Source organism: Macaca nemestrina, chromosome 15, assembly GCF_043159975.1.
Source record: "Macaca nemestrina isolate mMacNem1 chromosome 15, mMacNem.hap1, whole genome shotgun sequence".
Taxonomy (NCBI): Eukaryota; Metazoa; Chordata; class Mammalia; order Primates; family Cercopithecidae; genus Macaca; species Macaca nemestrina.
Genome location: NC_092139.1, coordinates 91,250,404 through 91,275,210, shown reverse-complemented (window position 1 = coordinate 91,275,210; position 24,807 = coordinate 91,250,404). Strand labels below are relative to the sequence as shown.

Below are 24,807 nucleotides of genomic sequence, written 5' to 3'. Positions count from 1 at the left end.
TGAAAAGCACCCTAGTGGACCATGTATCAGTTGGGAAGACACGCCTACTGAATTCCAGCCCCACAAAGAGAATAGTGTACAGTGTACATAAAGTGCACTGCCAGATTTTCATATCAAAATTAACTGAGAAGTAAAGCAATCAGGAAAGCAACAATGCTGTAAAAGACAAAAAGGGGGAGTCTTACCTGGACATCATCATCATCATCTTCTTCTTTTTCTTCTTCTTCATCTTTGCGTTGTGGTGAGCCTCTTAAAAACAGGCCATCCTCAGGACAAACTGGAAGGACACAGAGGAAAGATCAGTGCACTGGTGGTTGGTGACTGTGAGTCACTCAGGGAGCTTTGCTGGATGTGGTGTATGGAGGTGGTTGACAAGCGTGAACTGAGTTGATGCTGGGCTATTCCCCTGAGTGGGAGAGGGATGGCAGAAGAGGGGAGCAGGAAAGACACGAGACATGAAGGCGTCGGCCTCGTACTAGAGGCATCAGGCAGCAACACAAAACATACAACCCCAAATGGATCTAAAATGCATACTGAGGGTCAATGGAAGAGTCCTTTCTCCTGCTCAAATGTTTTGAAACTCTTCAAAACAAACAGCATTTTCTTAACGTATTCAAGACCACTTCAGTACACTAGGATCTAATTATGCTGATACCACATTTAGCATCTGTTTTAAAGGATTTATTACTTGATTAAAAGCCAATTATGGTGAAATGGACTCAATTTTACCCAAATTACTCTATTCTATTAATCGCACATTCTTTTTCACAGAGATCATTTAAAAATTCAATGTTAAAATGCTGCAATTAAAAATAGTCATGATTTCCTCTTTGTAAGTCTTCTTCTGGAACCACTTCTACACACCCTTTTGGACCCCTGTGATCAGGCGCTCCAGCAGCTCCTGTGTGACGACTCTCCCTGAGGAGATTCCCTAAAAATCAGGCTTCCTTCAAACAGGCCAATCTCACACAGCCTGCTCTACCTACACCAGTGAAGCTGAGAGACATGACTCTGAACACTTTCTGCCATGAGGATAAGCTTCCAGGTTCAAATACACCTTATCTACTGAAATGAGGAAATGTATACCAATAGAAATGAATGAATTCATGAAAAAATGTTCATGAGTACGGGGGTGATTTTTGGTTAACTAGCTTACGTAAAAATTATTTTTTTGGCTGAGCACTCTGGCTCACACCTGTAATTCCAGCAGTTTGGGAGGCTGAGGTGGGCGGATGACCTGATGTCAAGAGTTCACGACCAGCCTGGCCAACATGGTGAAACCCTGTCTCTACTAAAAATACAAAAAATTGGCCAGGCATGCTGGTGAGCACCTGTAATCCCAGCTACTCAGGAGGTTGAGGCAGGAGAATCCCTTGAATCTGGGAGGCAGAGGTTGCAGTGAACCAAGATCTCGCCATTGCACTCCAGCCTGGGCAAGAAGAGCGAAACTCCATCTCTCTCCATCTCTCTCTCTCTCTCTCTCTCTCTGTCTCTCTCTCTCTCTTCATATATATATATATATATATCTTCATATATATATATATATATATATGATGCCTATTCATTCAGACATACTAAATATTGGTATAAGGAATCATAAATTTTTATCAGTCATGTTAAATCTAACTTATCAGCTGTCAACATGAAGATCCTAGGAAGTAAAGAAGGTACAAATAAGTGGAAAGGCATCCTGTATTCATGGATAGGAAGACCAAACCTGACTAACACACAATACTACACACATGATCTACAGACTCACAACAATTACTATCAAACTGGTAACAGCTATCTGTGCAGAAATGGAAAAGACAATCCTACTATTTTAATGAATTTTCTGTGCCTCAAGTAACCATGATGATGTTTAAAAAGAAATAGTGTTAGAGAATACACATTCATGAGATTGAAATCCACACATACGCCGGGCGCGGTGGCTCAAGCCTGTAATCCCAGCACTTTGGGAGGCCGAGGCGGGTGGATCACGAGGTCAGGAGTTCGAGACTATCCTGGCTAACATGGTGAAACCCCGTCTCTACTAAAAATACAAAAAAAAAACTAGCCGGGCGTGGTGGCGGGCGCCTGTAGTCTCAGCTACTTGGGAGGCTGAGGCGGGAGAATGGCGTGAACCCGGGAGGCGGAGCTTGCAGTGAGCCGAGATCACGCCACTGCACTCCAGCCTGGGAGACACAGCGAGACTCCGTCTCAAAAAAAAAAAAAAAAAAGAAATCCACACATACAAAAAAATGCAGAAATTCAGACAGCATGGTTCTAGCGAGGGGGCACCCATAAGTTAAGTTTCACAGATATAGAGAGCCCAGAATTAAATGCACACATATACAGTAAACTGATCTTCAACAAAGGTGTCAAAAATACACAATGGGGAAAGGACAGCCTCTTCCACAAATGATGGTAAAACTGCATATTCTCATTCAAATAAAGACATAGAATGCTGACAGTGTGCTCAAGGTTATGCTTCTCTCTCCATTTCCAAGACACTGGAGCTTTTGCAGTGAGCCCAGAGTGCATTTTCATTCTGTCCTTCATGCCCAGGAAGAGCTCTTGATACCAGAGGTAAGCAGGAAAAACAGACGAATGAGTGTGCTGCCAGGAAACCTAACAGTTTATAAGGTGAGGATTAATTTCTCCTATGCATCTGGGCACACCACAGAAAAATTTTGTCTCCAGCATTAAGTAACTGCCTGTGACAGAACTCTGTCCTAAACCAAAGGTTTTGAGATTTTGCAGTGGCAGAGGCAGAAAACAGCAGGTGTTTTAGAAAGATCATCTTTAAACGATAAAGTAAGAAGAGGTGATTGAAAACACAGGATACTCAAAAGCTCATAAACATGACACTTCTCACCATGATGACATTAAACTCCGAAAATAACAAAGTTCACTTATATTACCTTTTCTTTTTCTCTTTCTACACCCTCCCTAGCCCTGCCAAGTAGCAGGTATAACATGAAGGTTCCTGGAAATGCTGTTTTATTAGATCCCACCTGCAATCTTCTTACCTACCTGGAAAGGCATCCTCTTCCCTGATGAGATTCTCCAGAATCCACTCTTTAGAGCCACCAACATCAGGATAAGTCAGTGAGAGCTGCACTCACTTCTCCTACTCCAGGTGAAGACACACTGGCTCACACAAAATCTCCTGGTTGGTCCTCTGGGTTCACACACATTTCTACAGCCCCTCTGCTCATAGCTATACGCTTACAAAATCATTTGCTCTCGCCGCACCCTCAATATTTTTACCCAGATTAAGGTTTCTAAATGTTAAAGCCACAAAGTTTGTTTCTCAGAAAGTGAGTTAGTTCAAGGTACGTACCCTGGGCAGACAATGGTAAAATCTGCAATGAGACAAAAGAAGATGCCATGAGGATTAGATCAATTCTGCTGCACCCCTTACACAGATCTGTTAGTCTCTTGATGACTTCACAAAACTACTTGCGAAACACTGGTGAGTCAAGGTCAAAGGCCAAACATTCTAGCATAGAGGACACGTGTGGAAAAGACAAGAGCTTTTCCCACAGAATTTCTCTGAAGGTGATTTAAGTTGGTAAATGTACACGGCCTAATCCAAGGGGAAAAACTGGTGTGGAGGAAAACGCCTCTGCATTACAGCTGGTGATGGATGCTGTCCTTCAAGACCATCCTAGTGTGTCATGTATTAGATGAAAAGAAACTCAGACTGAACTCCATTCTCACAAAGAGAATTGTGTATGTTGTACATAATGTGCCTTGTCATATTTTTATATCAAAATTAATTGAGAAGGAAAGAAATCAGGTGAAGGAAATAATGTATACAGTGGTCCATTTCTAACACAAAGTGTCTTGTACCGGTTTAGGTCAGCAAAGGACAGAAGAAATAGGATATGCCAGGCTCCTGCTTGGATGGGCAATGCCTGCTTGTTGGCCCCACCTCCTCCCCACTTAGTTGCCCTCACTTCAACCAAAGAAGATGAAGATAAAAGTTTACTAGACTGCAAAATAGCTCGCTTTGTCTGTTCTTATCAGCCTGCCCAGCTACAGCTGACTAGGACGGCAATGCATTGTGGGCTGCAACAAAATGCAGTAAGACAACCCTAGAAAAATACCTAAACCCCCTCCCCAAAAGTCAATAGGCAACACCTGGGAAGATTGTGACCCCATAGTACTCAGCCTATGAGGAACCAGGGGAGGGACCTGCACACTAGGGGATAAATTGCTTGTGGAAACTGTGCTGGGTGTGTCTGCCCATAAGATACTGGATCTTGAAACACTGTCATGAAAAGTCTCACTTTCGGCCAGGCAGGGTGGCTCACGCCTGTAATCCCAGCACTTTGGGAAGCTGAGGTGGGCAGATTACTGAGGTCAGGAGTTCGAGACCAGCCTGGCCAACATGCTGAAACACCATCTCTACTAAGAATACAAAAATTAGCTAGGCATGGGGACACATGCCTGTAATCCCAGCTACTCAGGAGGCTGAGGCAGGACAATTCATTGAGCCCAGGAGATGGAGCCGAGATTGCACCACTGCACTGCAGCCTGGCCAACTGAACCAGACTCTTTCTTAAAAAAAAAAAAAGAAAAAGAAAAAGGAAAAAAAGGAAAGAAAATCTCACTTTTTCTATTTTTCAGCTCCCTGAGTCCATTCTCTGGGTTTGGACTAGTGAATTTGTTTCTCACATCAGAAAACCAACATTTTCTTAGAAGACAAAGAAAGGTGGTCTTACCTCAATGATATAATCATCCTCATCATCCCAATCATCAGCCTCACTTGGTGGTGGGCATACTAAATTCAGGTTTTCCTCAGAAGAACCTGGAAGGACACAGAGGAAATATCAGTGTCCTGGGTGTTTGTGACTGTGAGTTACTCAGGGAGCTTTGCTGGATGTGATATATGGAGGTGGTTGATTAACAACCATGGACTGAGTTGATGCTGGGCTATTCCCCTAGTGGAAGAGGGATGGCAGACAAGGGGAGCAGGAAAGACATGAGACATGGAGGCCTTGGCCTTGTACTAGAGGCATCATGCAGCAACACAAAACAGTCAACCCCAAATGGAACTAAAGCACACACGAAGGGTCAATGGAAGAATGCCTTTCTCCCTCTCAAATGTTTTGAAACTCTTCTAAACAAACAGCTTTTTTTTTTTTTTTTTTTTTTTTTTGAGACGGAGTCTCACTCTGTCGCCCAGGCTGGAGTGCAGTCGTGCAATCTCTACTCACTGCAAGCTCTGCCTCCCGGGTTCATGCCATTCTCCTGCCTCAGCCTCCCGAGTAGCTGGGACTACAGGCGTCCGCCACCACGCCTGGCTAATTTTTTGTATTTTTAGTAGAGACAGGGTTTCACCATGTTAGCCAGGATGGTCTGGATCTCCTGACCTCGTGATTCACCCACCTTGGCCTCCCAAAGTGCTGGGATTACAGGCGTGAGCCAATAGAGATCATTAAAAAAATATATTAAAATGCTACAATTTAAAATAGTCATGATTTCCTCCTTGTAAGTCTTCTTCTGGAACCATGGTGTGTGCACACAACCTTTTGGACCCCTGTGATCAGGGGCTTCAGCAACTCTGTGTCATTCTCCCTCAGGAGATTCCCTGAAGATCAGGCTTCATTCAAACAGACCAAGCTCACTGAGCCTGTGCAACCTACACCAGTGAAGCTGAGAGACGTGACTCTGAACACTTTCTGCCATGAGAATAAGTTTCCAGGTTCAAATATACATGATCTACTGAAATAAGGAAATGTATACTAATGAACAAATTCATGAAAAAATGTCCATGAGTACGGGGCTGATTTTTGGTTAACGAGTTTACATAAATTTTTTTATTTGATGCCTATTCATTCAGACATACAAAATATTGGTATAACAAATCACAAATTTGGTCGGGAGGGGTGACTCATGCCTGTAATCCCAGCATGTTGGGAGGCTGAGGCAGGCGGATCACAAGGTCAAGAGATTGAGACCATCCTGGCCAACATGGTAAAACCACGCCTCTACTAGAAATACAAAAATCAGCTGGGTGTGGTGGCATGCACTTGTAGTCTCAGCTACTTGGGATGATAAGGCAGGAGAATCACTTGAACCCTGGAGGTGGAGGTGGCAGTGAGCGGAGATCACATCACTGCACCCCAATATAGTGACAGAGTGAGACTCTGTCTCAAAAAAAAAAAAAAAAAAAGAAAAAAAAAGAACTCACAAATTTATATCGATCATGTTAAATCTAACTAATCAGCTGTCAACATAAAGATTCTAGTAAGTAAAGAACATACAAATAAGTTGAAAGGCTTCCCATATTCATGGATCAGAAGAGTAAACCTGACTAACACATAATACACACATGATCTACAGACTCACAAAAGCTGCTAGCAAACTGACAACAGCCATCTGTGCAGAAATGGAAAATTAATCCTAAGACTTTAATGGATTTTTATCTGCCTCAAATAACCATGGTAACGTTGAAAAAGAATTGTGTTGGAGGAAGCACATTCATGAGACTGAAATCTACAAAAAACAGAGAAATTCAGACAGCCTACTTCTAGTGTGGGGGCACACATAAGTATCACAGATATAGAATCGAAAGCCCAGAATTAAATGCACACACAGAGTCAGCTGATCTTCAACAAAGATGCCAAGAATACACAATGGGGAAAGGAAAGCCTCTTCCACAAATGATGGTAAAACTGCATATTCTCATTCAAATGAAGAAATGGAATGCTGACAGTGTGCTCAAGGTTCTCCTTCTTCCTGCATTTCCAACACACTGGAGCTTTTGCAGTGAGCCCAGAGTGAATTTTCATTCTGTCCTCCATGCCCAGGGAGATGGCTTGATACCAGAGATAAACAGCAAGGACAGACAAAGGAATGTGTGGTCATGAAACTTAACAGTTCGTAAGGTGAGGATCAATTTCTCCTAAGCATTTGGGCACACTGCAGAATAATTTTATATCCAGGATGAAGTAACTGCCTGTGGTAGAACTGTGTCCCAAACCACAGGCTCTGAGATTTTGTAGTGGCAGAGACAGAAAAGAGCAGGTATTCTCAGAAAAATCATCTTTAAATAATAAAGCAAGAAGAGGTGATCGAAAACACAGGATACGCAAAAGCCCATAAACATAACACTTCCCACCATGATGACATTAAACTTTGAAAAGAACAAATGTGGCTTATATTTACTATTTTTTTTTCTCTTTCTACACCCTACCTCAGCCTCCCAAGCAGCAGGCATAACATGAACGTTCCTGGAAATGCTGTTTTATTAGATCCCACCTGAAACCTTACCTACCTGGAAAGGCATCCTCTTCCCTGATGAGATTCTCCAGAATCCACTCTTTAGAGCCACCAACATCAGGATAAGTCAGTGAGAGGGGCACTCACTTCTCCTACTCCAGGTGAAGACACACTGACTCACACAAAATCTCCTGGTTGGTCCTCTGGGTTCACACACATTTCTACAGCCCCTCTACTCACAGCTATACACTTGCAAAATCATTTGCTCTCACCAGATCCCCAATAGTTTTTAACAGGAACCCAGATTAAGGTTTCTGTATATTAAAGCCAACAAGTTTGTTTCTCAGAAAGTGAGTTAATTCAAGGTACGTACCCTGGATGGGTGATGGTAAAATCTGCAACGAGAGAAAAGAAGATGCTATGAGGATCAGATCAATTCTGCTACACCCCTTACACAGACCTGTTAGTTTCTTCATGACTTCAGAAAACTAGTTGTAAAACAGTGGTTGAGTCCATGTCAAAGACAAAGCATTCTAGCATAGAGGACATGTGTGGAAAATACAAGAGCTTTTCCCACAGAATTTCTTTGAAGTTGATTTAGATTGGTAAATTAGTACAATGCGTAATTCAAAGAGGAAAACTGGTGTGGAGGAAAATGCCTCTGCATTACAGTTGATGATGGATGCTGTCATTTAAAAACATCCTAGCGTGTCATGTATTAGATGGGAAGACATTCCCACTGAACTCCACCCCAAGAAGGACTATTGTGTATGTTGTACATAATGTGCCTCATCATATTCTTATATCAACATTAATTGAGAAGGAAAGAAATCAGGTGAAGGAAATAATATATACAGTGGTCCATTTTTAAGGCAAAGTGCCTTGAACATGTTTAGGTCAGCAAAGGACAGAAGAAACACTAGGCTCCTGGTTGGATAGGCAATGCCGGCTTTTTGGCTCCCCGCTTCCACCCCACTTAGTTGTCCTCATTTTAACAAAGAAGTTTAGTCTAAGTTGAAAGTTTACTAGCCTGCAAAATAGCTCTTTGTCTGTTCTTATCAGCCTACCCAGCTACTTAGGTCATAAGTCAAATACTTGAAGAGCCCCTGAGCTGACTAGGATAGCAATGCATTGTGGATTGCTTGTTGAAACTGTGCTGGGTGTGTCTGCCCATCAGACACCCGATCTTGCAAGACCATCATTAAAAGTCTCACTTTCTCTGTTCTGCAGGCCTCTGAGTCCATTCTTTGGGTGTGGATGGGTGAGTTTGTTTCTCACATCAGGAAAGTTGCATTTCCTTAGAAGGCAAAGAAAGGGGGTCTTACCTGGGCATCATCATTGTCTTCCTCACTTGGTGGTAGAGATTTTAAACTCAGGCTGTCCTCAGGGGAACCTAAAAGGACACAGAGTTAATGTCAGTGCCCTGGTGGTTGGAGACTGTGAGTCCCTCAGGGAGCTTTGCTGGATGCGGCATATGGAGCGTGGGACTGAAGATTCTGAGACCATCTCAGAGAAACAACTATGTTCAAGTGGTGAGCATGAGGGAGTCTCACCAGATACCTCGCATCTTAGTCAGTGCCTGGACCTAATAAGACTCTGCATTCCCAAGTCAAAGATCAAGGCTTTGATGTTTGCTGTGACATAGACAAGACAAACTGGTCTTTTGGAAAGATAACCATTAAACACCAGAGCAAGAAAAAAATGGTTACAAACACAGCACACAAAGCCCATGGACATAAATTGTCTCATCTCTATCTTATTAAAATACAAAAGGAACATGTCAGGCTTCTACACATATTTCCTTTCGTTCTGTCTTCATTGCTCTTTTCCTACATTCCAAAGCAACAGGTGTCACCCAACTGCTCCCAGAGATCCTCCTAGAGTATCATTCTCTACCTGCAGATCTGCCTCACTGCAGCTGCCCTCATGGATGGGGTCCACTGGCCAATTTTTAGAGACAAAAACTCCACAAGAACTTATTCCAGAGAGCAACTCGCCCACCCTCCTACTCCAGGTGAGGCCACACTGGGTTACAAGAGATCACTCTCCCCTTCCCTCGGTGTTGTCAGACTCTCCCTGGGCTCTGGGGAGTCAGAGGTCTCTAGAAACTCATCGCTCACACTTGCCAACCTTCGAGTGAGAAAGAGGAACTGAAGGAACCACGTTTCAACTTTTTTCTTCCACTGGCCCATTATAGGTCTCACCTCCAATCTTACAGCCCTGAGATTCCCACTTTGATGTGCATGCTTTGAGTTAGAGGAGTTCAATAATCAATCCTTCAGCCAGGCTCACAGCAGATGTGAAAGAGCATTCTGTTGGGCCATTGCACGGTGGCTGTTGTGATGAGGTTCTTTTTTTTTTTTTTTTAAATTTTTTGAGACGGAGGATCACTCTTGCTGCCCAGGCTGGAGTACAATGGCATGAACTCGGCTCACTGCAACGTCTGCCTCCCGGGTTCAGCTCCTGCCTGTTTCCCGAGTAGCTGGGATTACAGGCACGCACCACCACACACAGCTAATTTTTGCATTTTTAGTAGAGATGGGGTTTCACCATGTTGGCCAGGCTGGTCTCACCATGTTGGCCAGGCTGGTGGGTGATTCACCCGCCCTGGCCTCCCAAAGTGCTGGAATTACAGGTGTGAGCCACCATGCCAGGCCCTGAACTTTTACTTGTAAATACTTAAATGTATTTAAATATAAAGAGGCACATATATGACTGATAACCACACTAGACAGCACAGGAAATCCAGACACGAGGAAGACATGACCCCCTCCCCTGGTGTTTTCTTGTGAAATGGTTTACAGCTGTGCTCCCACCATACATTTATGGTTACTTCCTGGGCAAGTGCACAAGGGCCAGTCACTGTGTGGGGCTGGGGATATGACAACGAGGACAACATCCAGATCCAGAGGGATTCCAGCAGGGGGCGCATGTGCACACAGGGGAAGACCGTGCCCCTGCACTCCCTGTCTAGACACCATCAGAGAAGCAGGAGCCGAGGGGCAGGGGCACCTCACTGTCCTCAGGAGCTCAACCTCATCTCCAGGGACCCTGACTCAGAAGCTGGGGCAGGCTCCAGGATTGGTGTAGGGCTCAACAGGCTGGACAGGCTGAGAAGGGAACATTTCCACATGTGTGCTAGATCCCAGCCCAGGGCTGACCTACAACTCACCCCAGGGATGTGTTCACTACAGTGCCCATGAGGCCTAACATGTTCTCCCCAGGACTGAGCTCTGGGGTAAGGACTAATGAGGAAGACACAGTCACTGCCCTGGCAGGAAACACCCATAGCCAGGGTTCCTGTATCCAACCTGTGGGAAGATACAACGCAGACAGAGTTTGACACTGAAGATTCCAAACATTCTATAAAATAAGTGGAAACTGATGTGTTCTGGATTCCACAGAAGAGTTGCAAGGATGAGCTGGACTCTGGAATCAGTCCCCATCCCTTTGCTGAGCTCCTGGTGCACTGGAACTCGTGTCCCTCCCCACCTCCCCTGCTACTCAGGAGTGCTGCAGCTACAGGCCCAGTGCTAGGGGGTCTGTCTAGTTGAAACACATGTCAGCCAGGCATGGTGGCTCACACCTGTAATCCCACCACTTTGGTAGGCCGAGGTGGGCGCATCTCCTGATATCAGGAGTTCGAGACCAGCCTGGCCAACATGGAGAAACCCCGTCTGTACTACAAATACAAAACTTAGCTGGGCGTGGTGTCGTATCCCTGTAATTCCAGCTACTCCGCCGGCTGAGGCAGGAGAATCACTTGAACTTGGGAGTTGAACGTTGCAGTGAACTGAGATCACATCACTGCACTACCCCAGCCTGGGCAACAGAGTGAGATTCCATCTCAAAAAAAAAAAAAAAAAAAAAAAAAAAAAAAAAACACACATTTGTGGCCAGACAACCCTTAGCCAATAGTGTCTCCTCAAGGACCATTCCTCAAGTGGCTTCCAGAAGAGCTGAAAAAGAAAAACTCATCTGTCCCAGCCCCAGGAAGATCAGGCCTGGGACCTGTCTGTGTCTGTCCTGACTTGTGTCCTGTCTGCTCTGTGTCAGAGAAGTGGGGACCTGATTCCTGTTCTGCCTCCTCACCAATTTCTGCTGGTGTCACTGTCATCATCGCACAGAGATGGAGAAGACAAGAGAAAGCAATGAAACTCCATTCTTGAGGCATTCAGGATGACGTCCACACCATGCTCTCGGCACACAGGAAGGCCAGGTCCTGCTCACTCCTATTCAGAAGGGGTCTCAGAGATATGTGTACTAACCCTGTTAGACATTTCTCCTCTGCTCTTCTCTTTTTTCCTTTTTTTTGAGATGGAGTCTTGCTCAGTCACTCCGGCTGGAGTGCAATGGCTGGATCTCAGCTCACTGCAACCTCCGCCTCTTGGGTTCAAGTGATTCTCCGCGTCAGTCTCCTGAGTAGCTGGGATTACAGGTACCCGCCACTATACCCAGCTAATTTTTGTATTTTCAGTAGAGACAGGGTTTCACCAGGTTGGTCAGGCTGGTCTCGAACTCCTAACCTCAGGCAATCCACTCACCTCGACCTCCCAAAGTGCTGGGATGACAGGTATGAGCCACCACACCCAGCCCATGCCTTCCGTTTCTTTACACTGTGTGTGCGTCCACTGAGTCAGTGGCTGCTGATGCTCGCCCCAGCCCCCGACAGTGGGACAGTCCACCCTGGGGATCAGTACCTGGTGAGTGCTGAGCCTCACTCACCTAGCTGTGCAGGAGGTCTCCAGTGAGGGTGATGGGCACTAGGCTAATGATAATGTTGTCCTGAGTTCTGATGTGGCACTGGCCCTTGTCTGTCTGCTATGGATTGGAGCATCTCTTTTTATCTATTTCTTTATTTTTCTGAGACAGAGTCTCACTCTGTCACCCAGGCTGGAGTGTGCAGTGGCTCAATCTCGGCTCACTGCAACCTCCACCTCCCAGGTTCAAGTGATTCTCCAGCCTCAGCCTCCCAAATAGCTGGGATTACAGGTATGGGCCACTATGCCCGCTAATTTTTGTATTTTTAGTAGAGACAGGCTTTCACCACATTAGCCAGGCTGGTCTCAAACTCCTGACCTCAGGTGATCTGCTGCCTTGGCCTCCCAAAGTGCTGGGATTACAGGCATGAACCACCACGCCCAGCCATGGATTGGAGCATTTCTAAGGCTTGAGGTAGTCCTGTTATTAAATACAATGCAGTATCTTCCTGATCTTCCCTGCTTTGACCAAGTGTTGAGGAATGAGCCCAGCACTGACAGATGTTGACCTGCACTGTTCTATGTGAACCCTTACACTTCTCAGAATCTGTGAGCTGCCCAGAAGCCTGTGGGCTTTCTATGTGTATTTCACACTAATGTCCATGCCAACGTCTGTTGTTCCGTGTACCTTTGCTACCCAGGGTTATGTGACCACTGGGGCCCCATTTGATGATGGGCAAAGTTTGGCAGCTTATAGGCTACACAGTTCCAGGTGTACACATAGGTGCTGGAACTCCCTGGTGTGGGGTCCTGTCACCAAGCCTGAGTGATGACACAGTTGAGTAATACAGACCATCAACACTGGGACCCATTTCTGGGTTCACTTTTGCCTCCTCCATTCAGGAGGTCAGAATCTGGGTTCACTCCTTTCTGCACTCTCTCCAGCTAAGGAGTAGGGATATTAAACTGACCTTCAGGTACAGCTGTGGTGAGGGAGGAAAGAGGTCATTTATGTAAAGTGTATGGTGGTGCTGAAGTTTTTCTTCCTTTTTATTAGAAAACATGACTCTGGAGGCTGAGGTAAGAGGACCACATAGGCCAGGAATTCAAGAAAAGTGACACTTGTACTGTGCTGGGCATGCAGGGCCACAATTTTTGGGGAAAACACACATTTACAAACACACTCACACTCACTACGCATGGATTCACCCCTAGCTACCTCCCAACCCTCCTGCACACAAACCCACACCATTTAAATGATACGGCTGTTTCCAGGGTCTCCAGTGGATGATCACAGTTCTTCACTGAGCCATCTGCTCCTCACACTGCACTCCAGGTCCTCACTCTTATCAAGAACCAGAAGCCAGGCAGGCTCTCCAGACAAAAACAGGCAAGAGAGTCCCCCGCGACCCATCACTTAGATTTGTCATCAGCAAGGGAGTGGTCTTAGAATACGAATAGTGTTAGAGAGGGGAACAACACACACTAGGGCCTGTCAGGGGACAGGTGAAGGGAGAGCATCTGGATAAACAGCTAACGCACGCAGGGCTTCATACCTACGTGATGGGTTGACAGGTGCAGCAAACCACCATGGCACACTTTTACCCATGTAACAAAACTGTACATCCTGCACATGTATCTCAGAACTTTAAAAAAAATTAAATTACAGGCTGGGCGTGGTGGTTCATGCCTGTAATCCCAGCACTTTGGGAGGCTGAGGTGGGTGGATCACGAGGTCAGGAGATAGACACCGTCCTGGCTAACATGGTGAAACCCCATCTCTACTAAAAATACAAAAAATTAGCCGGGTGTGGTGGCTTGCACGTGTAGTCCCTACTCCGGAGGCTGAGGCTAGAGAATTGCTTGAACCCAGGAGGCAGAGGTTGCAGTGAGCTCAGTGAGCTGAGATCGCACCACTGCACTCCAGCCTGAGCAACAGAGTGAGATTCCATATAAATAAATAAATAAATAAATAAATAAATAATTTAAAAAAAATAATAATAAGCTACCTTAAGGGATGGAAGAAACAATCTGACTCTTACCTGGTTCCTCCATTTAGGTACCAAACTGACTGGCTAGGTAAGGCTAGAGAATGGGACGGGGACTCCAAAATTGGGGTTTTGAAATTTCATTGAGAAGAGGGCTCTCCCTTTTCTAGATCAAAAAAGCCTCAACGACAAACACAAGAGGCAGAGTCAGCCTTTGCCCCCATGTCCCAGGTCTGGGAGAGCTGGCTATGGGCAGGAGGGAGCTGGAAGCCGAGGATGTCTCTGGGGATGAGGCTATGGGAAGGGGGTGAGGGTGGCCACAGTGTGCCAGAGAGTAAACGACATCCATGGCTTTTTTACCTGTGAGCATCTTTTGGTTGCTGATGTGCTGCAGGTCGTGGCCCTCCGTGGCTCCCACATCCAGCTTGCCAGGCTCTACAGTAGTGGATTCTGATGTTGCAGCAGCCACAGCCTCGTAAGTATCAGATTCATAACAGGGTTCCTCCTCTCCCCTGCAGCAGCCACAGGTGGATTCGATACAACAGGTCAGTATACACCCCATCGGGCACCCACACTCCACTCCTGCCGGAGCCTTTGGTGAAACTGAAACGGTGCTGCCCTAGTAGCCAAACTACTGAGGCTGGCACAGCACTTGTAGAAGCAGCCTGATCCCAGGCAGATCTGGGGCCTCAGCCCTTACTCTGAAAACACTTCCTAAAGTGGCTGGTCTATGATGTCGGGGACCTGCTGTCTTCTCTGAAAAATAAATCAACACAACAAGCGCCGAGAGGCACAAAAACTGCTGGGACACAGCACAGTCAGAGCTCTTCCTCCTCCTCCTCCTAGCTACTGACTGAGGGCTGCTGGCCCTGGCTGATGCCTATAACCCACAAAGGTTCCTATGTCACCTGGTTACCAGGAAACAGCCAGGTCAGGCTAGTGACTCACAATGTCCAGCCCCACAGCCCCACCCAAGGCCTCACAATGCCCATCCCTGCTGCTGCCCACCTTGTGGCCACCCTGCCCCTCTGTGCTGACTGCACTACTCAGGCTTTTATTCACCCTGGGCTGCCTGAGCTTTCCAGTCCTGAGAAAAGTGCAGGGTGGTTGGAAGTCACCCTTGGCAAGAAACTCAATAGAAAACCCTGGTACAGCCGGGAGCGGTGGCTCACGCCTGTAATCCTAGCACTTTGGGAGGCTGAGGGGGGTGGATCACCCGAGGTCAGGAATTCGAGACCAGCCTGGCCAACATGGTGAAATCCCACCTCTACTAAAAATACAAAACATTAGCTCAGCGTGGTGGCGGGCACCTGCTATCCTAGCTACACAGGAGGCTGAGGCAGGATAACTGCTTGAATCCAGGAGGCAGAGGTTGCACAGTGAGCCAAGATTGCACCATTGCACTCCAGCCTGGGTGACAAGGGTGTCTCAGAAAAAAAAAAAAAAAAGAAAGAAAGAAAGAAAACCTCAGTTACTAAAGTCATTTCCACCAGCATTTCTGTTTTTCAGAGTCTGACAGCTTTCATTTGCTCACCAAATGTAGTTATACACAAATTTTTGACTGCTTTTCTAACTAAATGCTTCTCTCCTGTCCTACAAGAGTTAGTTCTTGTCTGCAACTTGACCATAGCTACGCCCAGGGCCCTGGTCCCACTCTCAATAGAGAGTCATGGCTGTGTATCCTGAATGAAAGCCTGGGACACATCACACTTTCCCCTCCTGGTCTATAAAATAGGGACTGAACACATCCTTCTCAGCTCTGTAATGCTAGGACCTACCAACTCCCTTTTCTCCCTCTGTTTCTTCTTTCCACGACAGGGGTATTCAGATATTTCTTTTATTTACTTATTTATTATCTTTTGAGATGGAGTGTTGCTCTGTCCACCAGGCTAGAGTGCAGTGGAACAATCTCGGCTCACTGCAACCTCCACCTCCCAGATTCAAGCGATTCTCCAGCACCAGCCTCCCGAGTATCTGGGACTACAGGCACACGCCATCACATCTGGCTAATTTTTGTATTTTTAGTAGGGACGAGAGTTTCACCATGTTGGTTAGGCTGGTCTTGAACGCCTGACCTCAGGTGATCTGCCTGTCTCGGCCTCCCAAAGTGCTGGGATTACAGGCGTGAGCCATAACGCCCGGCCTCAGATATTTCTTTCACTAACAAATCACAAAGCAATAGTTTCTTATACAAAATTGAGAACCCCACAGTGCGGTACCATTGGCCTCATAGGATAAAGATGAACAGTCAACATCTGGCAAGTATTATGTGCCTGACAGTGTTCCAACTGTGGCATACTCATTTAACCCTCAGAAACAGTCCCATTGTACACATTTTACAGCATAAATCTAGATGGAAAAATCAAGTAACTTCCCCAAGGTCCCATGACTGCTCAGTGAGTTTAGGCGGATGAGCAAACAAAGGCTTAGAGTTCAGCTGTCTGAGGCTCCACTGCTGGACAGTGGATGAACCTGGAATACAAAGGCTCATTCACTGTCCAGCACTAGAGTTGAAGTAGAGTTTAAATTTTGTTCCGGAAACATGAGAGTCACTGAACCACACAGAGGTGAGGAGTCTCTATCAGATGTGTTTGCAGTGAGGTCTCTCTGCACAATAGAGAAGGGCTGACAGAAGCAATGGGACCAATTAAGAGACATTATGTTGGGAGGCCAAGGTGGCTGGATCATTTGAGGTCAGGAGTTCGAGACCAGCTTGGCCAACATGGTGAAACCCCATTTCTATTAAAATTACAAAAATTAGCTGGGCGCAATGATAGGCGCCTATAATCCCAGCTACTTGGGAGACTGAGACAGGAGAATCGTTTAAACCTGGTGGGCAGAGTTTGCAACGAGCCAAGATAGTGCCACTGCACTCTAGCCTGGGCAACAGCGTGAAACTCCGTCTCAAAAAAAAAAAAAAAAGATAGTTTTGGACTCTTAAGTATTGCATTGAAATGGAGCTCTCTGGTAGAAAATTGGATAGAAACCTCTGTAGGCTAAATCCATTCTGTGACATCACAACTCATGTTTTAAAAAATACACATACAAAGTCAAATCATTAAGGAAATATCCTAAAATTTACATATTAAAATATAAGAACTTTTTAGTTATTACTTTCTTAGAGCAACTTTGAATTTACAATCGTAGTGAATGAGGTGACATGTAAAATAAAGCTGTTACATAAAAACAACATTTAAATTTTATTGTCATCAGAGCATAGAGAAGACAATTGAAGCCATGGGTATGGCAGGGATTGCTTTAAAAAGCTGTGCCTCATAAGAGGAGTTGGAAAGAAAGGAGACTTGGGGGCCGGGCGCGGTGGCTCATGCCTGTAATCCCAACACTTTGGGAGGCCTAAGTGGGAGGATCACCGGAGGTCCGGAGGAGTTCAAGACCAGCCTGGCCAACATGGCCAAACGCCATCTCTACTAAAAATACAAAAATAAGCCAGGTGTGGTGGTGGGCACCTGCAATCCCAGCAATTCAGGAGGCTGAGGCAGGAGAATTGCTTGAACCCAGAAGATGGACATTGCAGTGAGCCGAGATGGTGCCACTGCACTTCAGCCTGGGTGACAGAGCAAGACTCTGTCTAAAAAACAAAATAGAAAAGAAAGAAGACTTGGGGAATAGGGAGGTTTAAGTGGCATTAAGTAAAGCCTGCAAATGTTAGCAGTGACAGTCAGGGTACCTGAGTGTTCATCAGAAATGGCTGATAGGGTGAGTCTCATTACAATGGAGATGGCGTCTGCTTCTCATTTCTCTAATGGCCGTACCTAGCACAGTAGCTGGTCAACAGGGACTCAATACCTAATACCTCAATGAACACAGTAAAATTCTGCCAGTTCAAAAACATGTCCACACTCACCAACTTCCCTCATGGAGTTTTACTTCTTTCACTTACTGTAATGTTTTGAAGTTCATCCCTCCTGTGGCCTGTATCCATAGTTTCTTTTCTTTGTATAACTGAGCAACACTCCACTGTATGCACAGACCACATGGGTCTATCCATTCTCTAGCTGACGGACACTTGGGTTGTTTCCAGTTGTTGCCTGTAGTGAATGAGGCTGCTGAGAACATTTATGTATATGTCTTTTTGAACACATGCTTTCATTTCTTCTATATAAAATTCCTAGGGCTGGAATTGCTAGGTCAAATAGCTAGTTTATGCTTAGCTTCTTTTTTTGCCTTTCTTATTCATAGAAAATATTATACCGATACATAATATTGGACATTTCTATGAGGCGCATGTGCTGTTTGGTTCCGTGCATCCAACATGTCATCATCAAGTCAGGGTATTTGGGGTATGGCCTTGAGTATTTATCATTTATATGTATTGAGTGTTATTTGAAGTTCTCTCTTGTAGCTATTTTGAAATATACAATACATTATTGCTAACCATAGTCACCCTATTCTGCTATCCAACATTAGAACATACTCCTTGCATCTAACTGTGTGTATTCATTGACCAACCTCTCTGCATTCCCTTCTTATACCCAGAGGAGAGAGGAAGGAGGGAAAGGAGCTGTGGGTGGCTGAATTAGGTCCAGGGATGGCTGTGCCCCAGTCCCGGGACCTGTCCATGTGCTGTGTTGTGTGGCCACAGGGACTTTACAGATGTGAGGATGTGAAGGCGCCTGAGGTGGAAGATGAATCTGGGTTATCTGGGTGGGTCCAAGGTGGGGTCTTTATAAGGGAAAGAAGGAGGCAGGAGGGAGGGAGGGAGGGAAGGAGGGGGAGAGAGAGAGAGAGAGAGAGAGAAGTGGGAGAGAGATTTGAAGATGCTGAGCTCTGGCTGTGAAGTTGGAGGAAGGTGCCAGGACCCCAGGGCATCCTCTAGAAGGTGGAAAAATCCTGGAAATGGATTCTCCACAGAGCCCTCAGAAGGAGCCTGGCCCGGCTGGCACCCTGATTTTAGCACTCTGGGATTTATTTTGGACGTCTGACTCCAGACCAGGGAATCAATGTGTGATGTTTTAAGCCTCTAAATTAGGGGTCATTTGTGACAGCAGCAGCCACAGCAAAGTCAAACAGGAGCCATGGGAGAGACTCCCTAGGATGCCCCGAGGGTCCCTCCCTGGCCCCACCCGCAGAAACACAGGCCTGACCACTGCTGGTGCCCCCACCCCTCTAACACCCCGCTCAGCAGGAACCATGCAGGAGGGGCTGGGTGTGGCTGGGCCATGTTCTCTCCCCTCACACCTTCTTCTCAGAGAGCAGCTGGAGCCCCAGACCCAGGGAGCCTCCCAGAGAAATTCCCAACACAGGATGTGGTTTTCCACCTGAGGCTCAGGATCCAATGGAGAAGTGCTTCCCAAAAATGATGCTTCCTCCAAAGATGGCCAGTGACTTTCTGCACCAAGCATCTGAGAAAATCTCCATGTCCTAGAGCTGCCAGGCAGTCACCTGTGCACATGTCGGAGCCCAAATCCCATCAACAGTGAGGCCTTGGGTAAAACATATCCCCACTTTTAATTATGATGAGCTGCCTGGCCTCAGCACTGAGAACACCAATTTCTCTACAGCAGACTTGTTTAATCTCTTAGAAATGATGGAGCACACCAGCCTGAACAACTGGTGAAACGCTGTCTGTAATAAAAATACAAAAATTAGCCAGGCATTGTGGCATGTACCTGTAATCCCAGCTACTCAGGAGGCGGAGGCAGGAGAACCGGTTGAACCTGGGAGGCAGAGGTTATGGTGAGCCGAGATTGTGCCATTGCACTCCAGCCTAGGCAACAGAGCAAGACTCCATTTAAAAAAAAAAGAAAGAATGGAGCATCAATTACCCTTATTGCACTGGTTCCTGGGGGACTCGGAGCCTATCTTTTGCAAGTGTCCTGAGCCTCTTGCAAGCCTTTCATGAGTTTCCTTCCCGGCTTCCTCCTATTTTTCTCACACCTTTGAACTTGCTGTCAGGTGAAAAATCAAGGTGGGCCCAAAACTTAAGAGCTCATGAATTTGGTGGTGTTGGAGTGTCCTGGACAGTCCAACCCTCAGGGCTGGGGAGTTGGGCAGAGAGGAAGGAGGGCATTCCAGGGGACAGGGCCAGAAGCACAGGGACTCCAGGTCCAGAGTAGGATTTCCAGGCTGAGGAAAGACAGGCTGTGGGTGGGTAGAGGGTCCAGACCAGGACAGGGACAGAGGGTGTATCTAGGACAGAGGATGTATCAGCCACAAATAGCTCCCTCCAGAAAACAGGCAGTGAGTTGGGGGTTGAGCTGTAAGGAGGAAGGGGAGGAGGGAGAGAATGGAGGGACTGGTGTTCAGTGAGCCGACTCCTCCTATCCTGGCCTATTTCCCCAGGGTCACCCCTGGGAGGCTGTGATCCTCCCCTCCAGGTTACTTTCCCACTGGTGCCAGGATTCCCCCAACGCCACACTGAGAGCCCAGGAGAAGCATCAAATTGTATGAGAGATATGAAGAGAGGGAGCAGGATTTCTGGTTGACGAAGGATATTAATTGAGGGTTTACTGGGTACAGGGAGAAGGGCTGGATGGCTTGGGATGCAGAGAGACCCCTCCCCTGGGATCCTGCAGCTCCAGGCCCCTGTGGCTGGGGTGAGGGTTGGGAACCTACGAACATTCTGCAGGGGTCACTGTCTTCTCCACGGTGCTCCCTTCATGCATGATCTGGCAGCTGTAGCTTCTGTGGGACCTCCACTGCTCAGGAGTCAGGCTCAGGTAGCTGCTGGCTGCGTACTTCTTGCTGTTTGGAGGGCGTGGTCATCTCCATGCCCTGGGTGATGGGGGTACCATCTGCCTTCCAGGTCACCATCAAGATTCCCGGATATAAGTCACTCTTGTGACACACCAGCGTGGCCTTGTTGGCTTGGAGCTCCTCAAAGGATGGCGGGAACAGAGTGACTGAGGAGGTGGCCTTGGGCTGACCTGTGTGGACAGAGGAGGGGTGAGAGACGGCAGAGGGAGAGTGGGGTGTTGTGGAGCGCCTCTCTCTATCTAAAGTCTCTGGGAGGGTTCATGGTGTGGCCGTCTGGTCCACCCAGGGCCTCTCCCTCCCTCTTCTTTCCCTCCTTTCCACTGGAGCCCTCTGGAGAGCAGACAGCCCTGCACCTTCCTAGGGGCCTTCCCAAGTCACCTTTCCCAGGCGTCCTGGCCCAGTCATTTCCTCTGCAGCCTCGGTTTCCCCATGTCCAGGGCAGGCTGTGCTCCCTCCTTCCTGGTTTCTGGAGTCTGAGTTTGGAATCTAAGTATCTCTCCCACAGCACACAAAACCGTCCTGGCAGGGTGTGGGGAGGCCCGAGCCTGGCATGGCCTGGAGCTTCCTGTCCCCGGGAACACCAGGCTATGTCCCAACCTGACCCACTCAGCTCTCCTGGTGAAGCAGGGGCTCTACTCAGACAAACCCTGGGGCTCTGCCGTCGCCCCTGTCCCCACCAGCCCGACCACAGGACTCTTCACATTGGCTGGGTTCTTGGGGCTGCTCCCCCTGACTTCGGGGCACCGCAGCCCCCATGCCCACCCCAGCAGCCTCTGATGCCCCTGGACTTCACCTGGTGGCCATGGAGTTCTCTGTACCCCTGTTTCCTCCCCGCTAGTCACCTTCTAAGGTGCTCTTCCTCAAATGAAGGCGGGAGGTCGACCCGTGAAGAGAGACCGGGCCCCAGAGGTGACGGGGCTCCAGGGACAGACACATCTCTGCCCTAAGAGACCCTCTCCCTTCTTGTGACTGTCCTGGGAGAGCTGGGATCTTCGACCTCACCCAGTCTCACCTATCTCTCTGTGTCCCCATGTCCTCACGACCCAGCATAGGCCACAGAGCTGCAGCCTAGACCCAGAACCCTCTCTGTGCCCTCCATTGGGACTCCCCTTGGAGTAACCCCTGTGTCCCCAGGCCCCCGGGTAGCCCTCCCAGGCTGGATGGGCATCCCGCCTCAGCCTAGACCCTGGGGTCCCAGTGACTGTCTCTAAGGCTACTGCAGGGCCCCTCATCAGAACCGGCCTCTGTCCTTCACTCAGACTTGTGCCCTGGGAGAGGGGAGGAGCCCTGACCCTGCCCAATTCCAACACAGGCCCCAGGACCAGGCTGTGTCCCGCTGCTGGAACCTGAAGGCGGCTGCTCCCACTGTGGGAGCCCTTCCTGCCAGTTACCCTGAGACCAGCCCGCTTCCCCCAGACCCCATGGAGAAAGGTTCCATGCTTAAGGCTTGGAGGACAGAGGAGAAGAAGCCCCAGAAAAAGAAAACAGATTTTTCCAGAGACAGGAGAGGGTGGGACAGGCTGTGAGAGCCACGTACCTAAAACAGTGAGCTGGGTCCCGTGTTAGCCAGGATGGTCTCGATCTCCTGACCTCGTGATCCGCCCGTCTCAGCCTCCCAAAGTGCTGGGATTACAGGCTTGAGCCATCGTGCCCGGCCTTGCATATTTAATAAAGGCGGGGTTTCACTGTGTTAGCCAGGATGGTCTCGATCTCCTGGCCTTGTGGTCCCCCCGCCTCGGCCTCCCACTGTGCTGGGATTACAGGCTGAGCCTCCGCGCCCAGCTGTACTACTTTGAATAGGTCTTAATAGGTTTTGATTGTTAATTATTTGTAAATTAATTTCAAAAAGCTTCTACAACATGGATGAAACTTGAAGACATTATACTTAGTGAAATAAGCCAGACACAAAAGGACAAATGTCATTTGAATCCACTTTTATGAGGTACCTAGAATCGGCAAATTCACACAGATGAAAAGTAGAAGAGGTTATCAGGGCGAGGGGGAAGGAAGAATGGGGGACTGTAGTTAGTGGGTTTAGAGTTTCTGTTTGGGAAGATGGAAGAGATGGGGTCCCACAATGTTGCCCAGCTCATCTGGAACTCCTGGGTACAAGCAATCCACCCACCTTGGCCTCCCAAAGTGCTGAGATTACAGGCATGAACCACCACACCTGGCCTCCCATCTCTTCAAATTTCGGAACCTTACCCTTCTATCACTATAACACTATTTCCCTCACAGGATGCATGGTCATTATCAAGAAAGGCAGGAAGGGCGAAGATTCCTAGCATTTCTCTCTCAGTCCAGTTTGGTGCCTGCATCTTATTTTGGGTTGCACTTGACATCTTGACATATGGAATACTTGTCAGTTAGGCTTACAACAGCCTTAGAGTGATCATGTGGGTAACCTTGATGAGAGATATGATCGTTATATTCTAACCAAAATGTAGCATCCAAACACAAGACAAATACTTACATGTGATAAATCCTGCATGAAAGAGAGGATAACGGTGCCCACCTCTGATAATCTGTCTCAAATCAAGGCAGTAAAATTCCTGCAGAGAAAAAAGACAGAAGCGTGTCTGCCAGCTGCTGGCCTGTGTTAGAGAGGGGTCTTTCTAGGGGCACCAGAGGGAATGGAGTGTAATTCAAACTGGAAGCCTTTTAAAGCCAGAGCTAGCTCACCTATTGAGGCTATACCTTTTAACTCTAGTCAACTGCAGTAGTCAGGACTCTTGTTGCAAGTGACAGAAACCCAACTCAAACTAGCTTAAGCCTAGAGACAGGTTTATGGACTGTCTCATGGAATTCATAAACAAGATAGTTCTATCTCTCAGAACTCACTGGCCTTAAGAACTGGAGTCAGAGACTCAAACACCACTCTGTCTCTCTGAGATTTGTCCTTATTTCTCAGCAATTCCCCCAATCCTCTAGTTCACATAATCTGAAGCATGGTTACAGGGAGCTTCTAAATTTTATATTTTGCAGAGAGCCTGGTTCATCTGTCTTTCAGTCTCCGTTCCAAATATCTGTGTAAGGACATTTATTGGACTGGCCTGGGACAGGTGCCTTCCCCTGAATCAATCAGCACTGGACATAGGACAAGTTCACATGATAATCTGGCAACCTAGAAAAACGAAGTAAGGAGCAGAAACAGCCTTTAGAAGGCAAGTAATGCCAAACCGACATTGCCATGGGTGTTCTCTCAATCAACAACCCTACCCACCTCTCGGCCTCCCAAAGTGTTGGGATTACAGGTGTGAGCCACCGTGCCTGACTGGGTTTTGTTCTTTCTTAATTTTTTTTTTCCCAGAGACGGGTCTAACTATGTTGCCCACACTGGAATGCAGTGGTGTAAACACAGTGCACTACAGCCTTGAACTCTTGGGCTCAAATAATCTTCCTGCCTCAGCCTCCTGGATAGCTGGGGCTACAGGTGTGTATCATCATGCCCAGCTAATTTTTTAAAATTTTATTTTAACTTTTTCTGCAGAAACAAGCTCCTGCCATGTTGCCTGGACTGTTCTCCAATTCTTGACCTCAAGTGATCCTCCCACTTTGGCCTCCCAGTGTTGGGATTACAGGTATAAGCCACTGTTCGAAGCCTTTTATAACATCTTGAAGTCAGTAAGAAATGGATCATCTTATCTGGCTGGGCGCGGTGGCTCATGCCTGTAATCCCAGCACTTTGGGAGGATGAGGCGGGCAGATCATGAGGTCAGAAGATCGAGATCATCCTGGCTAACACGGTGAAACCCCGTCTCTACTAAAAATATAAAAAATTATCCAGGCATGGTGGTGGGCACCTGTAGTCCCAGCTACTCGGGAGGCTGAGGCAGGAGAATGGCGTGAACCTGGGAGGCGGAGCTTGCAGTGAGCCGAGATCGTACCACTGCACTCCAGCCTGGGTGACAGAGCAAGACTCCATCTCAAAACAAACAAACAAAACAAACCAAAAAACAAAAAACAAAAAAAGAAAGAAACAACAAAACCCTAGCAGAATGCTGCCCATAGCTAGTTTTCACTCAGGAATGCCCATTTGGCCACACAGTAGCTCTCAGGAAAAAAACATTAATTAGTTCACTGATAGAGCAAGGAAACTCACTCATTAGCTTTAGGTCTGTTTTAGGGCAGATGGCGTAATTGTATAAAATATCATGGAGTTATTCAAGAAGCATTCACTGAGAATG

General features: G+C 47.2%; 1 protein-coding gene and 1 long non-coding RNA gene across 3 annotated transcripts in view; one reads left to right on the top strand and one right to left on the bottom strand.

Moving 5' to 3' along the window:
* The window catches only part of LOC105497385 (aspartate rich 1), a 92,965-nt gene that overhangs the window by 10,257 nt on the left and 57,901 nt on the right, over positions 1-24,807 (bottom strand). For both annotated transcript variants that reach the window (XM_071080179.1, XM_071080180.1), the window contains one exon: positions 186-277. In XM_071080179.1, the coding sequence (XP_070936280.1) occupies positions 186-277 (92 nt within the window). The remainder of the gene's footprint in view (positions 1-185; positions 278-24,807) is intronic.
* LOC139358690 (uncharacterized) lies at positions 16,378-23,728 on the top strand. The gene is made up of 3 exons (XR_011613955.1): positions 16,378-16,470; positions 18,104-18,204; positions 23,606-23,728. It is a non-coding gene; the product is annotated as an uncharacterized lncRNA (long non-coding RNA).